This window comes from Homarus americanus, unplaced genomic scaffold, assembly GCF_018991925.1.
Source record: "Homarus americanus isolate GMGI-L3 unplaced genomic scaffold, GMGI_Hamer_2.0 scaffold24260, whole genome shotgun sequence".
Taxonomy (NCBI): domain Eukaryota; kingdom Metazoa; phylum Arthropoda; class Malacostraca; order Decapoda; family Nephropidae; genus Homarus; species Homarus americanus.
In genome coordinates this window covers 11,286,280-11,305,442 of record NW_024721079.1, presented here as the reverse complement: position 1 = coordinate 11,305,442, position 19,163 = coordinate 11,286,280, and the positions used below count along the sequence as shown (strand labels likewise).

General features: G+C 40.5%; 1 protein-coding gene across 1 annotated transcript; it reads right to left on the bottom strand.

Annotated features, from left to right (window-relative positions):
• Positions 1-5,977: 5,977 nt before the first annotated feature.
• Positions 5,978-16,749, bottom strand: LOC121861373. The gene is made up of 5 exons (XM_042359022.1): positions 16,630-16,749; positions 13,584-13,691; positions 11,358-11,571; positions 6,266-6,413; positions 5,978-6,026 (listed from the first exon to the last, which is right to left on the bottom strand). The coding sequence occupies exons 1-5, from the start codon at positions 16,747-16,749 to the stop codon at positions 5,978-5,980; spliced, it is 639 nt and encodes a 212-aa protein (XP_042214956.1).
• Positions 16,750-19,163: the final 2,414 nt, after the last annotated feature.

The window sequence follows — 19,163 nt, the reverse complement described above, 5'->3', positions numbered from 1 at the left end:
AAGTCTATCAGGCATGACCCCAGTTTTGATGGCACTGCAAATCATGTAAACATAGTACTGGTCAGTACTCAGGTCGTCAATGACAGTATGTGCAAGCTCAACGAGTGGAGGGCCAACTGTGATTTTTTCAAAGCTCGGATTTATTTCTAACTCAGTGGCAGAGTCCAGCATCTTGCCAAGAGGACCAGACCATATGTTGTTTGAAAGAGTCTTGCCATCCAGCTCCTGGATCAGATGTCTGAGTGGCAACTCGTTGGTATGGAGGTCACAAACAATCCAGACCAGCTTCCTCCCAATCTTCCGCTCTATCCACTGTATGACCCCCCCTTGCCACCCTGTGTTCGTGTTGGTGCTGTCCCCTCCAATGGCCTGCAGGATCTGGTCTACGTTCCTCTCTCTGAGCCAGTTCACAATGTTAACTGCCACCATCTCAGCTGGTTTCCTGATGTCATCTTTCTCTGGAGTGAAATGCCACAAATACTTCCCTCCTGATTCACTGCAGCAGGAGTAGTGTTCCTCCTTCACCATGGCAGGGAACAACTTGTCAGAATCTCCAACTTTCATGAACACTTTAGTGTCATCCCTTCTCCCATCAAAGAACAAACAATTGATTCCATTTTCTCTTATCCCCTTATCAAACTCCTCTTCTAGGTTACTGACAAGTTTCTCCTGAGCTCTCCTTACTTTGTTATGATCTATCACCAGGTGAACATCATCAGGTGTTATCAAACCACCGTCAACCCAGGCAGCTGTTGCTATCTCTGCAGTTTCTCTGAGACCAGTGTGGTGTCGCATGCTGGCCAGAGCTATGCTCGGGATATCTTTCCTATTTCGAATCTTATGCCTGGAAGGTTTGGGATCATTATTTTCTGGGTTAGGGACAAAGTCACCATTCTCCTGGTCAGCACTCGGATCAGCCATGGGGAAATCATTAAACTCTGAATCAGCTTGACTCCAATCATCGCCTTTTTTACCTCACCCTGGGCCTTCTCAAGTCTCTTTTCCTCGGCAACTCTTCTCCTCTTCTGTCTCTCTGTGGCAGCCTCCTGTCTCTTGGACTCCGGAATATCTTGGCTAGAAATCATGAGAGCCCCTATACTGCCAGTCTTCTCTCTCTGTGCTTTGATAAATGCCAGTTCCATCACAGGAATCTTCAGTTCACGCTTGCAAATACAGGAGATGTGGGCCTCGGATTTACAGTCACGATCGCATCCAAACTCAGGACAGAGAACAATTGGGCACTTGCAAGTAATTATGTCAAATAACTGGTCCAGTTGCTTGGCAAAGCTGTCCTTAACTGCAAGTTTTCCTCTCCCAAGAGAGATATCTCTTGCCTTTTCCCAACTGGCTAGCAGTCTCTCACTAATCTTCTTCTGACTTGTTATGACTGGAGGCTTGAACTGAGCGTTAGCCAGAGTGTACTGTGCCAAGACAACTTTGGTCATATCACTGGCAATGTCTTTGTTTGTGTAAGTTCTTTGGTTCTTTTCACTGATTTGCCTGATTAAAACACCGTATCTCAAAGCATCTCTCAATGTAGGCAACTCCGACTTCAGGAGCTCTCTCCCAGACCCAAGATAGTGACTGAGATGGCTGGATTTTTGGTTCCTCGTCCTGACACAAGCAGCCATCGCAAATATTATCAACTTATAAATGCATCAGAATCTGAAACAGAAAAAAATATTGTTAGTTGGGTTGTTAAAGAATGAAGTCAGAAAGCAATGTTCACTATTTAATTGTAATGCACTAATGCAGCTGTACGTTAGATTTTCGATAAATTTCACGCTAAAATTTACCTAGCAAAAGGTTACAAAATATTGAAATTGAAATTATTTTCTGTTTATAAACACTAAAATCTACCAAAAAAGTGATGGGCCATTAGTTTTAGCTGATCTTCCCTCCTATGACACACCCTATTAGGGCAATCATCGGGTCTCAAGTGGTTGATGATCATCAACCATGAAGAGCGACTACAGACAATGTTCTGTGAGGCAGAAGTGATCGTTCACAGCCGCCCAATAACTGCAGTGTCAACTGATGCCAAGAACTTGGCATCCACTACATATGCTTGGACGTGACATTTATAGGTTTTGACCATATCAATCAATAAACGTTGAGTGAGTCCACGTTGCCGGTTTTTCTCACCCATAAGACGTGACGTCATCTAACTGTCGAGCCATTCGGCAGTTTAACCTTGGTTAGGTCGATGAAGACCATGTACAGATCACGACACTGTTCTTTGCACTTTTCCTGTATCTGGCGGGCAGCAAAGATCATGTCAGTGGTGCCACGTGATGGTCTAAAGCCACATTGAGATTCTGGGTTTTCCACCTCAGGAAGGAGGCTCTTTAGGAGGACTCAGGTAATAATCTTGCCAGCTACCGACAGCAGTGAGATCCCGCGGTAGTTGCCACAGACTGACCGGTCTCCCTTGTTCTTATAAATACTGACGAGCTTGAGGGACTTCCTCCTTTCCCCATATATTTTCCAGGAGAGAGTGAAAACGGCTGGATAAGCAGAGGTCCTCCTGCTTTATACAACTCGGCTGGGATTCCATCAGGACCTGAGGCTTTGTTATTTTTCATCTGTTTGATGGCAGAAGCTACCTCATTCAGGGATGGTGGATAGCTGAGGTAGGTCAGCTCTGGGTCCTGAGGATTCTGCACCTTGAGTGATTTGCCCATAAAATGTTTTAGTGGAATTGAACAATCCGCTCATTTTGTGTTGATCTGCAAGTTTTTGTGTTTCACATGCTTTATTTTTAAACCAGCAGTTCTTTAGATTGCGAAGTTCATGCTGGGTCGCCGATTTCTTCTTGCAGAAGGTATCAGCTTTGGTCAGAGAATGAGGGTTGTTCTGCCAGTCAGTTAAAGCAGCACGTTTATCATCAACGATTATATTAATTTCCGGGTCATTTTCATCAAACCAGTCCTGGTGTATTCTTTCGAGCTGGGCGAGGGTTTTTGTCATGACAGTGTCGAGAATACCCAATTCGGCACTGGAATTTGGGTTGTTTGTTGTCGGGTTGTTTATCAGCCCATGTTCGTGGTGCTCTCTGAGAGCATGTGCTACCGCTGGATTCTCCTAACGCTCAGTGATAAAACCTCTTCTGGAGGCTTGCTGTCTTAGCCGCTTTCGGGAGACGTGAAGTGTTGGTCTGAGCCACGCATGGCTCGGGTGATGAGGACATCTGGGCAATTCCTTTCTCTGACAGTGATGTAATCAATGAGATGCCAGTGTTTGGATCGTGGGTGTTGCCACGAACCCTTGAACTTGTCTGCCTGCCTAAATAAGGTATTGGTGATAGTTAGGTTGTGTGCAGCACACTTGCTGAGGAGGAGTAGGCCTTTGGGATTACACTTGCCTTGTTCATTTCTTCCTATGATTCCCTGATAAATGTCAGCATCTGTGCCAACTGTGGCATTGAAGTCACATCGGAGTACAACCGTATCTTCTCTGGGAATAGAGGTTAGCACTCTGTCAAGGGAGACGTAAGAGGCCTCCTTAAATGTCATCCTCTGCATCCAGTGTTGGGGCATATGCACTGATGAAGCAGGAATGACGTGAGTGATTCAGTGGGACTAGGAGCGTCAGGAGGCGCCCGTTGATCCCAACGGATGGGAAAGTCAACTCCATAAATGTGGCTTATCTCCGCAGCCCGCTTACCCTTCCAGAAGAAGGTATACTGTAGCCGGACCCCGTCTGGGAGAAGGGACTAACCAATGGCTGCTATGTCGATGTTATACCTAGCCAGCTCTTTAGCCACAAGGGTGGTTCTTCTTTAAGGGCGCTCATTTGTGCCAGTATCCAGAAGGGTCCTAACATTCCATGCAGCCACCATAAGAGGTTGTATAGTTTGTTTTTGTTTTGATCTGTGATTATGCTTGTGTTTTCGACTGCATAGGAATGACCTTACTGGGTGTGGCAGCCCAGTCACGTTGTTTCTTTAGGAAGGCTATGTTTATGCCACCTTTTCTAGCCCCCTTCTCATATGGGGTGTGGAGAGTGGCTCCTCTTAAGGGCTGCTCAGTCCCACAGACAGGGCCGGATTGCACTGCTGCCTAGATCCCAGTGCATAAACGACCATCTTATCTATGCAGCTCGTCCGTCGCCATAGGACTTTTGGGGGATTAGGATTTTGATGATGATGAGAAGCATGATGAGCTGGATGATGGCTGCGCGTGAGTTGATTTATGTGGTGAGGAAGGAGTGTTGGCTGCACCTTAACACTAACATAATGCTGCCACACTAGGCGCATTACACCACCCTGTGCACACACACACACACACACACACACACACACACACACACACACACACACACACACACACACTCGACCACCGACCACTGACGGGTCAAGACGGGTCAGACGCACCTGGCGCTGCTCAGCAGCAGCCACGTCAACTGTTATGTTGGCCCATACCAACTCCCTCCCCTGAACCCTCCTCCCCACCGGAATATCAACAAGTTCTCGCCAGAAGTTACAATTTCATTTGGGAAAGGAATGGAACCAGTGTTGAATAGTGGTGAACAGTGCTTAAGTCAGTGAAAAACAACTCGGCAGTTGAGTCTTACCCAAGCTAACCTTCACACAGTGAGGTCCCAGGTACCCAGTGATAATTCCCCTGAGACTCCACGATAGAGAAGCCTGGGACCACACCTCACCCACTTGAGTGAGTGAAGTCCTGTGACAACTGACCACGTGGTGTCCCCATGATGCTACGACACCACATATTGAATGAGTTGCTACAGCATCATGTGAAGTTCCTCATAACACCATCTGTGAGGGAATTACTACACCACGTGATGCCCCTCATAACACCATCTGTGAGGGAATTACCACACCACATCAGGCCCCTCATACACCATCTGTGAGGGAATTACTACACCACATCAGGCCCCTCATAACACCATCTGTGAGGGAATTACTACTCCATGTGATGCCCCTCATAACACCATCTGTGAGGGAATTACTACATCATCAGGCCCCTCATACACCATCTGTGAGGTAACTACTACATCATCAGGCCCCTCGTAACACCATCTGTGAGGGAATTACTACACCATGTCAAGCCCCTCTTAACGCCATCTGTGAGGGAGTTACTACACTACGTGTCTGCTGTTCAACACCTCAGCTCACATGATCTACGTGTGTAAACATTAATCTGTATGTTCACTGTATGTTCCTTCACCTTTCTCTAATGAAGGCTTTTGTTAAACCACCAATGTATGTAATAAGTCATTTATGTCCAATGTATATTTTCAGCCTTCGGGCTGCAAACTTTTTCAATAAACCGTTTATTATTATTATTACAACACACACACACACACGAAGCTAATATTGGTATTCTTTCCTGGTTTTGGTGTTGAAGGTGGTGTTAGTGGTGATGTTAGTGGTAATGGTGGTGGTTTTTGGTGGTGGTGTTAGTGGTAATGGAGTTGGTTGTGGTGTTAGTGGTGTTTGTGGTGGTGTTAGTGGTGTTGGTGGTGGTGTTAGTGACACTGTGGCTTTTGCTATTGCAGACTGGTTCTCTTCTGCTGTTATAATTATTTTCTTGTGTTGCTCTTGTCGACAGTGTTGTTCATCACCTCTGTTTGTCTGTTGCATTATTGTAGGGATTTCGCAAGAGTATTTTATATAAGTGTGCATATATTGCAAGTTTAAAATGCACGTATATTGCAATGGTAAGAAATGGTGTGATACTGATATTGTAATTGCCTTAACACTGAACTAATAGTCATCAAAGTTTGACATGCAGTTTCAGAGCCTTAATAACACAGAATTAAATTATCGTCAGCGAAAAAAAACCACTTGTATATCCGTACTAGCTCGAGATTTGACTTGAGCCTCGTAAATAACTTGAGACTTGACTTGGTACTCGACAAAAATTACTTGTAGACATGTCTGGATTAAACCATCTTTCTCAGAGGGTTAAATTATCATTCTCAAAGAATTAAACCAATGTCCTCGAATAATTCAATCATCGTCCTCAAAGGGCTGAACTGTTAACGTAGATGGTTTAACCCTTCAAAGACAATGGAATTACCCTTTCAGGACACAAAAATGATGGGTTAACCCAAAGAGGAAAGTGATTTAACCCTTTGAACACGATGGTTTACACTTTTCAGGACGTTATGGTAATGGTTTAACAGTAAGAGGAGAATGCTTTAACTTGTACATAAACACAAAACACAAAATATGAATAATACCAACTGTTAATAGATCCCAACCACCTGTGAGACAGCTGGTGGTGTTGTGACCTACCTGCGAGACAACTGGTGAAGGACGGGCACTCCATTGTAACTACAGTTTCCCAGGTGGGCGTATTCGAGACCATCTACAGCTGGTTCAAAGTCCTCAGTTGGTCGCATCTCAAAAGTGAAGTTGAATCTGCGTCGTTCTGAGTATTTTTCTGTTGGCGGAAAAGAGACAATCTGTGTGAGAGTAAGACCAGCTGAGTGACAGTAAGACCAACTGTGAGAGAGTGATACCAGCTGTGTGAGAGTGAGACCAGCTGTGTGAGAGTAAGACCAGCTGTGTGAGAGTGATACCAGCTGTGTGAGAGTGAGACCAGCTGTGTGAGAGTAAGACCAGCTGTGTGAGAGTGAGAACAGCTATGTGTGAAAGAAATACTTGCATATATACTGTACAGTGTCAGAGTTCCATAATAAGAAGTTTCAAACCCCGGACTGTTCACTGAAGCGCGAGTTAAACAGGCAATTGGGCTTTACCTAATGGTGGAGCTGGTGTTGGATTAGACGTTAGTGGTGGAGAAGAAGGTGGTGGTGGATGAGAAGGTGGTGATGGAGATGAAGGTGGTGATGGATGAGAAGGTGGTGATGGGGGAGAAGGTGGTGGTGGAGGAGAAGGTGGTGAAGGAGAAGGTGGTGGTGGAGGAGAATGTAGTGGTGGAGGAGAAAGTGGTGGTGGAGAAGAAGGTGATGGTGGAAGAGAAGGTGGTGGTGGAGAAGAAGGTGGTGAAGGAGAAGGTGGTGGTGGAGGAGAAGGTAGTGGTGGAGGAGAAAGTGGTGGTGGAGGAGAAGGTGGTGATGTGGGAGAAGGTGATGTGGGAGAAGGTGGTGGTGGAGGAGAAGGTGGTGGTGGAAGAGAAGGTGGTGGTGGAGGAGGAGAAGGTAGTGGTGGAGGAGAAGGTGGTGGTGGAGGAGAAGGTGATGGTGGAAGAGAAGGTGGTGGTGGAGGAGGAGAAGGTGATGGTGGAGAACTGGACCTGCTGCTGGTGGGATTGTTGGCGGAAAAGTTGTTGGAGGAAAATGGAGTGTGTTCTAGGTGTAGTAAGTTGTGGTTTTACGAGGATGGTGGAGATGGGAATTATTCATACATACATACATACTGTATATATAAGCTTTGGGTAGAGCTCTCTTTTAACTTGGCTTATAAATAAATAAGTTAAGGGGTTAAGTTACAAACCCAAAATGGTCTTTCTCCATTTATTGGTAAATTAAAAAGGTCATATGCTATTAGTAAATGCAACGTAATTATCACTGTAAGCTGTGAGTGTTAGTTAAGGACAGGGCTCAGCTTGACTGAGTTAAGTCACCCGTCCGTAGAGGCTATAGACTGGCTGGTGAGGGGAAAGGTCCTGTGAGGGAGATGTCTGTGAGGAGAGGTCCTCTGAAGTAGAGGCCAGGCTAACCCTACATTCTCAAGGTCGGCCTACTGATAGAGGAATTTCCCCTCACGTGAACAGCACATGGCAACTCACAGCTTATGGAAAATTACCGTGGGGTGATTGTACAGTATTATATAAATGAAATGTATTAACCCAAATTTATGTAATTAGTATTGCCATGAGACAAGGGCAAATACACATACATACATACATACATACATACATAGAAGGATGGATGGATGGATGGATGGATGGATGGATGGATGGATGGATGGATGGATGGATGGATGGGTAAATGGATAATTAATTTGGTATTTATTAAATAAATCGTCATTACAAAATCACACTGACCTAGCATGGACATTGAAATATGCAAGTATACATAACAATGAGAAACGGTAGGTCGATTTAACCATAGCTGGATCAGGTACTGTCCCAGGAAATAAAGGAATGAGGTGGTGGGTGTGTTAACTAGCCAATATATGCAGGGGTTACTGGACTAGTTATGTTATGGTTATGAGGTAAATGGTAGAGCTAGACAAGTTCTCTGTTGTCTGTGAATAGTGTTGGCTTGGGGCTAAGTGGTGGTAGAGTCCCTACAAACTGAGAGTAGCGACAAATCGAGATTTGACGCCATCTTGAATCCACCTCTCTCTCTCTCTCTCTCTCTCTCTCTCTCTCTCTCTGCAACCAAGTGATAAGACATCGAATGTCTGCAAGTTTACATTATATAGAGTATTGACACACCAAATATCCACAAATTTTATAAATTTGTAATTAATACTATAGATAGATAAATAAATTTTCTAGATAGTATTCATTATAAATATATAATATTTGTGGATATTTGGTTTGTCAATACTCTATATACAGTAATGTAAACTTGCAGACATTCGATGTCTTATCACTTGGTGCACGTCACAGTATATATGATCAGATTGAACATAACTGTTCATATGATCTTTTGTAGAAGAGCCATCTACTCGCTTGTTCTCAAATTGATTACCCTCAAAGTGTTTCTGCAAAGTGTTATATAAAACAAGGGAAATAAATACAGCATAATCAGCGACTAGAATTTGCTCGTGCGACTTTTAATAGGCTACACGGATTCTTCATCTGTCCTTATTGTACAGCCGAAATAGCCGATAGGCGAAGTGGCCAGTATTCTCCAAACAAGCCAGCCAGTCCTTATTCCTTGTGTATCTCTTATAATTTATACTGATTTCTATTGAAAATAAGAGTGAGCGTCTCACCTAGTGAACCTGCTCACCTAGTGTAGGATCAGTGCCGGATTTAGAACTGTGGAGGACCATGGGCAGCCTATTTGTGGAGGCCCCCTCATTATAACTACCCAAGAGGGTGGAGTGGCGAGTGAAGCGATCCTAAACATCTGGGAGTTCCGGGGGGCGCTGTAAGCCCCCCGGGAAAATTTTGAAATTTGAACACTTCTTTGGAGAATTTTGAAGCCATATGCAGTTATATTGAGGAAATTAGACCATTGAGAAATTTTTAATTAACTGTATATTTATTGATAGTGTACAAATTCCCAACACACACACACGCACAAAAGCGAGACATGACTGGAGTCATTCATGTGGTTTCAAGTCGACCAGCCCTGATGTAGCTACTACCGCACATTTCAAAAATTTTCAAGAGACTTCACAGAAAAGAATATATTACTAGTTATTACAGAGAGATGATTCTTTGCATTATTAATCAGATAAACCTCTACTCAAATAATGGTTCTGTCCAAGAATCCATGTATAGGCTTCTTCAAGTCCAAGGTCAGATAGATTCAGAATAAGTACTAACTCAACTATAAATAAAATTGAAGTTTTGCATCCAATAGTAAAACAAATAAACAATTTATTGAATTTGATACAATTATAACAAAAGTATGAACATGTTGGAAAAAACAAGAATTTTAATAAAAATAACTGCCGTCGACCATGGATAATGGATATATTGAACACAAACATTGATCAATTGCAAAATAGAAAATAAAGATTCCCTTTATTTACGGACCAGGCACTTTACCTGACCAGGCCGCTGCAAAGTTTTTGATCAACTTTTCGAAGTCAATCTCTCTGAGGATGTCATATTCGATACTCATCAAAGCCAGGTGGCTGAGCCTATCATGACACATTGTAGTATGAAGTTTAATAAACTTCATTTTACTGAAAGAACGTTCTCCAGAACAATTTGTGACCATGAGCACCAAGTACACCGTAGCATTATTTCAACTTTTGGAAATGTATCTACAACTTTCTTGTCTATCAACAGCTCGTAAAGGTAATGTGCCCTCCCTTTCTCATCATCTTCGTCTTCAAGAAATTGAGTGAAGAATGCTGTAAACTGCACAAGTTCAACTCCAAGTGTTTGATCCAAATCATTTTTGTACTCAGCAACCAATTTTGCTGCAGCCGCTTCAATTTCGTCACAATTCATTGACTCCAGTTTAGACAAGAACCCGAAAAGTGAACACGTTTCCTCATAGGCCTTTAACCGTTGATCCAGTGAACTCAGGAACTGATCAATTGCTAGATGGAAATTCTGAACCCGAAATTTTTCTGACTGTGAGAGGGCTGCTTCTTCTGATCGTCCATAATCCAATGGATTGAGTCGTACATTACGTTGACGCTTGCGTGTCTGTGAATAATCCCCAGTTTCTGACATTTCCCTTCCCTTCTTCTCATAAACATGGAAGCAATCTCTTTTTTCTCGTACAAAACATTCCAAGGACTTCAGCATTGCTACTGCTGTTCAAATTGATTTTAGGATCTTGCAATGCATGGCTTGCTGCAGCAACTCTGCTAAGAATGTCATGTCATGTCAACAAACACAGCGCCCTGATGGCATTCGTAATGGAAGTGATAATGAAAAAAATATTTTATTTGTTTTTTTAATCTCAAATTTCGTTATTCCATGTAGTTCATTTTTAATCAATATATGTTTGTGGAATTCTAAATATATTATTATCAACACAAACAAGTGCATTCATTAAAAATATACTGTTCATAGGAAAACCAGGTATTCATGAATTTCAAGGAGTAGCTAGCCTAATTTCTATCACGCTTCTTGCTGAACATAAGTTTACGTGATGGAATAGATAAACATGAATTTTAAAGAATGAAAATAAAAATAATCCAAATGAATAAACAAATAAATAAAATATTGTAATATGTGGAGGCCCCTGGGCAGCTGCCCACTTTGCCCACTCCTGAATCCGGCCCTGTGTATGACAACACGGCCATAAAACATACCGGGCACAAATAAGATGATGGAGACGGTTTCCAATCCAGACGACTGAATTTGTATACCCATATTTTCCTTCTGTACAGTTTAAATCCTTCTCTGATCTATTACTACATCCGTTGGCACAGCAGCACGTCCTTATACATTACACACTGTGTTCACTTCCAACCAGGAATAGGATCTGCGTTACTCCACAGGTCAACGTGACCCGGGGGCTCGGTGGCGTCAAGATGGCGTCCAGTAAGCTGCGTTTTCTATTTAAACACGGGACCGCCTATGTCGTTACGCTCAGTATGTAGGGACTCTAGGTGGTAATGCTGAACGTGCTTGAGGTAGATGGTGGAGGAGAAGGTGGTGGTGGCACGGGGCGAGGTGGTGAGGATGAGCGTGTAGGAAGCAGGTGATGGAGGATATAGCGGTATTTACTGTAAATGAGGCGGGTCATTGAAGGGAGGTAGTAGTGGTACTGACCGTGAAGGTGGCGAGGCAGGTATTGTTGTTTTTGTGGTCGGGGAGGATGATGGTGCTGGTGATGAGGTCCTCGTGGCAGTGTAGAGATGTTCAGGTACACTGGATGGTCCACGTCCTTCAGGCGGATCACCATCTGCATGTCGGCACATAGCCGGTCCTCAGAGCCTACTAGTTCCGGCCACGCATAGTAGTATATTAAACTACACAACACCACCTGTGAAAAACACTTGAGATGCTGTTTATAGTACAGTACATATGCACATATCTATAACACCAAAAACGCATATGATATTGGATGTAACACTAATTGATACTGCATCGCCCTCATTACCACACACACACACACACACACACACACACACACACACACACACACACACACACACACACACACACACACACACACACACACACACACACTAGCCGTAACAGTGTTTCTTCTATAACGTGAGTTCGTAATTTCATCTACTAAACACGAAAATCAGTCGTGCGGTTTAATTTAGAGACAAACGGAAAAGATATGCATGAGTATGACTTATTGTATATTCATTAACTTTGCCAATACTAGACCCGCAAAGAAGTACTCGTGTATTCGGGCAGGGAAACGGAATTTTGAGGAAATAGGTAAATATTCAACAGAGATTAACCGCACAACTCTATATATATTTTTATTTTTATTTTATTTTTTTACTGGGAATAGCCCACTTGGTGCACATGTCATCGACCCACAACGGGGCCTGTGGGGCAAAAACTAAGAGTAAAAAGAAATTAAAAATAGAAGAGGAAAAGATTATATTACTCTACACCACGAAGAAACCGGAAAACCAGCTTTTTAAAGTGAGACAGAGTGTATGAGTATGGAAACACAGAAGAAGGCAGAGCCTTCCACAGTTTGGCTGTGTGAGGAAAGAAGGTTGTACTATAACGGGTTATTCTAGTGTGACCGACATCCACACAGAAACGGTGGGCATTACGGGCAAGATGAGTGTTACGAACCCACAGCCTTGGCGGCGATACACAGGATGCCAAATCCACCGAACATTGCCCGTTAAAGTACCTGTAAAAGAGAGAGAGTGAAGCAATATTGCGGCGAAGAGAAAGGGAAGAGAAATTATCAACTAAAGGAGGAGCGTTAATAAGACGAAATGCCTTTGATTTCACCCTATCTAACAGTTAGACAGAAGAAGAACCACCCCAGATACGAGAGCAGTACTCCAAGTTAGGAGGAATGAATCCCTTATAAACTTAAAGCAACTGCTCAAGAGTAAAGTTGCTACGGCATCTGTACAGCATTCCCAGCTTTCGGGAGGCAGCTTTAGCAATGTTGCGGATATGTGGTTTCCATGACATTTTTGAGGAAATGGTGAGGCCTAGTCTTTCTCTTTTAGAATTTGGCAATGATTGCATCCTGAAATGTGATTGGTGGGAGATCTTCTATTTTGGAAAGTGTAATTGGTAAATACTCTGTTTTATTACTATTGAATTTAACCAAGTTTTTACCCCCCCCATTCGGAGATGCTGAGCAGTTCCGCATTGGTAGATGAAATTATATCAGCTCTAGAAACAAATCTTGTTTGAGAATTAAAGGAAAGGGAAAAATGTGAAAAAGAGTGAAGATTAGAATCATCAGCGTAATAATAGATAAAATTAGTCATAGTGTGAAGTAAATCAGTGATAAAAAGAAGTAAGAGAGTAGGTGAAAGAACACAACCCTGTGGGACACCACTATTGGTAGAGAAAGAGCGAGAGATCGATCCCTCGATAACAACTGACATGGATCGGTTCTCAAGAAAGCTAGAAATTGGAGAACAAAGTGGGGGAGAGAAACCATAAGAGGGAAGTTTAGAAAGCAAAGAGAGGGAAAAAATACTTCAAAGCGTTTTCGCCACAAATTTATGTTTTCGATTTATTTTTACTTTCCGATTTCACTTAAAAGGGTACAATTTTGATCACACAATTTGAGCACGGCTTTAAAATAGAGGAAAATTGTGGAGTAAAACACGCAAAAAACTGCCAAAATGAAACGTAACGAAACCTAACATAACCTACCTTTGTCATTGGCAATTTTGTGTCATTTCGTAACGTGTGAAGAAAACCCTCTAAATTGTGCTTTCTTTAGTGAAATAGAGAAGTCATTATAACTCGAAAATTATATATTTATGACTCAACCGTGGTTGGTCTCTACAGAATCTTGGCAATGGGATGTTTATCTGACTACACTCTTACTATCAGCTGATTGTCTTCTTTGAACTTTAAACCAATTCCCCGATTCCCCTGAGCCCCGAATCCCTGAACTCCCTGAGCTCCTGAATCCCCGAATTCCTGAATCCCTTGCTGATCATAAGGAAACCATATTTCTAAATAATGAACACAGATTTTCTCATACCTTACGATAATTTTATAAGTAATGACCATTAGTATAAACATATGAAAAATGCACGGAATTTCAATGAACTTGGGAGATAACGAACAGTTAAGTCCTAAAGAAATGTTAATATTAATCATAACAGTAGTAACGATAATTTTAATATTAAAAACAAATTATAACAGCGATATAATAATAATAATAATAATAATAATAATAATAATAATAATAATAATAATAATAATAATAATAATAATAATAATAGTAATAATGATAATAATAATAATATTTATAATAATAATAACATTATTATTATTAAAACGACCACAAATAACATAGTTGAGAAAATATTATGAAATAATAAGGGAAGAAAACTTAGATCTCATTTACAGATGATTTACATCAACTTAAAATCCGCGTAATTTTGAGGTTAAAAGTGACAAGAGTAAAAAGCTTAGTTCTACCAGCTTATATTGGCAAGAACGAGCGTAGGCTGCGTACATTACGTTGCAAGAGAAGCTCCAAAAGTGGCTGGTAGCGAAAGTCAGAGCGTGGAAGATGACAGGGGAAGAAGCTTTTTAACTATACCAGCTGAGGTTAACAGTGGGTGACGTGCGTAGGTGTACTTGATAAGGTTCGCGGTGATGCGCGTAAGAAACAGACACACAGGCCCTTCAGTGAGCGTCTCTCTCTCTCTCTCTCTCTCTCTCTCTCTCTCTCTCTCTCTCTCTCTCTCTCTATACAGTAATAGGTATTTTACTATTTGTTATATCAGAACATTAACCATTTCATTTAGCCAATAATGCCGTCCTTATATCGGAACATTAAGCACTTAGAGGATATGTAACCTAACTCTAACCACAGGAAGACAAAGTTCCGATATTGTGGCGTTAACGAAAAACAGCAACTACGGAATCGTTTGTTATCATCATATTACTGTACGCGACTCAAAATGAATATTGGGAAATATTCTGCAGGTTTATATATATATATATATATATATATATATATATATATATATATATATATATATATATATATATATATATATATATATATATTATATAACACTGAGCAGTCCTATTTTATATAATGCATAGGGGTTTATATAACAAGTGGAGACTGGCAAGTTTCTCTTTCTCTCTTTTCTCTCTCTGAACATCCAGTGTGTTTGGTTAATATGCAGTTTGGTTTAGGAGTAGTTTGGTTATGCGTAGTTTGGTTTAGGCATAGTGTGGTTTATACGTAGTTTGGCTAATGCATAGCTTGGTTTATGCGTAGCTTGGTTTATGCGTACTGTGGTTTATGCGTAGTTTGGTTTATGCATAATTTGGTTAATGCGTAGTTTGGTTTATGCATAGCTTGGTTTAGGAGTACTGTTTTATGCGTTGTTTGTTTAATGCGTAGTTTTGTTTAAGCGTAGTGTGTAATATGGGTAGTTTGTTTAATGCGTAGTTTGGTTTATGAGTAGTTTGGTTTATGGGTAGTTTGGTTTGTGCATAGTTTGGTTTATGCGTATTTTGGTTTGTGGGTAGTTTGGTTTATGCATAGTTTTGGTTAATGCGTAGTTTGTTTTATGCATAGTTTGCTTAATATGTAGTTTGGTTTATGCATAGTTTGTTTAATGCGTAGTTTGTTGAATGCGTAGTTTGGTTTATGCGTAGTTTGGTTAATGCGTAGTTTTGTTTAGGCATAGTTTGGTTTATGCGTAGTTTAGTGTATGGCTAGTTTGGTTAAGACGTAGTTTGGTTTATGAGTAGTTTGGTTTATGCGTAGTTTGGTGTATGGCTAGTTTAGTTTCGGAGTAGTGTTGTTTAGACAGGTAAGCTCAACTGGTGCATATGATTGCATATGCTTAATCTGTATATTGCCACGTTTGGTCTTTGTACATGTGTGTGTGTGTGTATAATTATGATGTATGCGGAAGTTATATTCAAATATTTTTATGTGTGTATATGCTGTGTGCGTGTATATATGTATGTTAATTTGTGAGTGTATTTTTACATTTGTGTGCAGTTGTGTGCATGTGTTTGTGTATATTTGTGTGTATGTGTATACTTGCATATTTGTGTATGTGTACGTTTGTGTGTATTATTTTATATATGTAATAAGGCTAACAGAGTCCGAGAGTAACATCTAGAAACATTATGTAGTAACAGGAGGAGCAGCATTAATTTACTGTGTTAATCAGTTTTGATCACCGTATTATAGAATGGATATACGAGTATATTCCCTAGAAAGCACTCAGAAGAGGATGGCAAAGCTAATCCAGGGCATTAGGAGCCTCAGGTATAGAGACAGATTAAAAAAAACTGAATTTGAGAAACGTAAAGTAAGGGTCGATATAATCCAAGTGTGTAAATGGAGGATGGGGTTAAATACAGGCGATATAACTAAGGAGCGAACGCATATTAATGGTTTAATTTGACAGAAATTTAGATTTAAGAAGGGAATACGTAAACATTAGTTCGGATAAATAGTAGTGGATGAATAGAATAAGTTACCAAACACCATCATTAACTTGAACTCGCCAGGAAGCTTCAAATGTAGGTTGGACAGATATGTGAGTGATAAGGGTCGGGTGTAAACAGCAGATGCCTACAGCATAGGGTCAATCGGCCCGCTGCGGTTTCCTCCATTGTTATGTTCTTATGTATGAGTATTTGAGTACATGTACACTTATGTATATTTGTGTATGTATACGTCACGTGTATTGTCTATATGTAATTGTATACGTTTCTGTGTACCTGTATGCATGTACATGTTTATGTGCATTTGTGTATATGCATATGTTTATATCAATGTTTGTATATTTGTGAATGCGTAATTTTATGTATATTTTTTAGTGTGTTTTGTGGTATTGAAAATACAAGCAGCACTAATGAAGGAGAGCAAACAACAACTCACGGACATCAAGTCGGGGTGGAAGTGGTGTAGGTGGATGGTGAGATTGTGAGGTTGTTCGAAGAAGACCAGGCAGGTGTAGGGGTGGTGGAGAGGGTCGTCGGGGGACCCTTCAGGACACATGAACCCCACGGCAGGTAACTCGGAGTCCTCTACTTTCACCGTCGAGTTACAAGGAATGCACCTGGGGCCTGGTGCCGTGTCTGTGTGGGCCGCCCTTGTCTTGTCTACACCCACCAGCACCCACCACACCACCCACAGGGATGACAAAGCCTTTATTAATGTCCTTAAATTGGGTCCTGGACTCTTAGGGTAAAGGTAATGCTGATCCCCGTCACTAACACGTGCGTGGAACTCTTTCAACATGTTTTTTTTTATTAAGCGATGTTGTGTAAACCAAACATTAGTCACTGGAATATTGATTCACTCATAACTGATATTTGTTGTGGGTGAGGCTAGTTTTCTGTACAATTATCTTGACTTCCAATTTTTTCCCAGCAGTATACTACAGTTTCGCTCTCAAATTACTGCATCTTGATCATCAAAGTAACTGTAATAGTTAATTCGTGATTACACGTAGTGTACCACAAGTAATAATGTCGAGCTCGTTTCTGCACCTTAATTGTTGGGTTATGTGACGTGGTGATGGTGGTGCAGTAGTACAGTAGTGGCGTAAGTAAGTCAGCGTGAGGTGAGACAGCGGCGTAGACTCCTCGACTAGCTCTGTCGACAGTGCTGCCGCAGCAAGACTGACGCTTGTCAGCCGTTGGGGACTCGGGGCCGCTAACTGGACAAACACGCGCGCCCTGGAACATGTTGCCAGGTCTCTCTACACTCCCCTACAGTACTTGATGTATTATTATTATTATTATTATTATTATTATTATTATTATTATTATTATTATTATTATTATTATTATTATTATTATTATTATTATTATTATTATTATTATTATTATTATTATTATTATTATTATTATTATTATTATTATTATTATTATTATTATTATTATTATTATTATTATTATTATTATTATAAATCCCTTTCGATAGTCAACGCCTGAAGCAAAACTCTCCTCAAATGTGACGAATTACACACGTGTGGTTTCGTGATTTAGGTAGTTGAATAAAAAAGAGTATTATCTTACCTTATTTACCTAATGGCCACCAAAACTAGAGGTGGCCAAGTCGAGGGAAAGAGGCCAGTGGCTTTTGTGGGATCCCTCCATGTTCTTAATAGTCTTGTGAAGGAGAGTTGTACAGTATTTTAAAGTCCAGTATGACTCGGCAAGCGAAAGGATATAAAAACATCAAATGAGAATACAGCATAATTCTGTATTAGAAAAGAAAGTACAGTATATATTAATAAATCAGAACTCTATTCATTATACGTCTTTGCAACCCTCGCTATATTATAGATGGTATATATTATATCTGAAGTATACATCCTTATGTTTAACTTACAGAAAAAAGACTGTTGCTTCAAGGAGACGTTTACGTAAACAAAATTGGTTCTGGTTTCTATGATAAGGCATGTTAACAAAACGAAGATTTTATCTGGGGATGAAATTAAACATTTTCCACGTTTGTCATGGAAATTCATCACCATAGTAACATAAATAATAGAGTAAGTGGATAATAAAATCTATCTGGGGTGTCTTTAACTGGTTGTATGTCGCCAAACTCTGCGTAACTATAAGATGAACTAAATCTCGGGGTAACTTGTTAAACTGAATCCAGGAAAGAAAGTCACAGAAAAAAGTCACAGGAAAAAAGTCACAAGAAAAACAGTCACAGAAAAAAAGGCACGGAAAAAACCTAACCTAACCTAACCTAACCTAACCTAACCTAACCTAACTTAACCTAACCTAACCTAACTTAACTTAACCTACGTGCATCATATACAAATTGTGTTGTCAATATGTAAAAGTCATGTATTGTCAGTTAATAACTGTTTTAAAATAGTTATAGTTTTATTACCTTAATTTAAATAAAATGTGACTTTTTTCCTGTGACTTTTTTTTCCTAGCCAAAATTGTGACTTTTTTCTGTGACTTTTTTTCCGTCCACCGTTAAACTACAGGTATATTAGGAAGACATTCCATATAACTCTAGCAATTTCAATTCTAAAGTTCCTGAAGTCTGTGGTGACTAATAACTAGCATCCTCTTTATTCACACAATGATATAAATAAATGCATAAATTATAAATATACACTAATGTATGAAATACAGAATGATATAGAGAATATGATTATTGTATATAAAATTAAAAACATTTACACTCCATTAAAAAAAAATGCTGTTACTTTATGTGGACAGAAAATATGCCGTTTCCTGCTCACTGATAAATAATTATCTACCTGAAGAATTTTTCTGATCCACCGGCAAGTATAATGAACTTTTCAGGTCAGTTACTGAGAACTTTGTAGCTTACCAGTTTGTATCTGTTTCGAGTGAGCGTTCCAGCGTTGGTTGTGGATTCGCAACTTGAACGTTTTTTGTTTGTGACGTCATTTCTGCCGCGTCCGCTCGCTT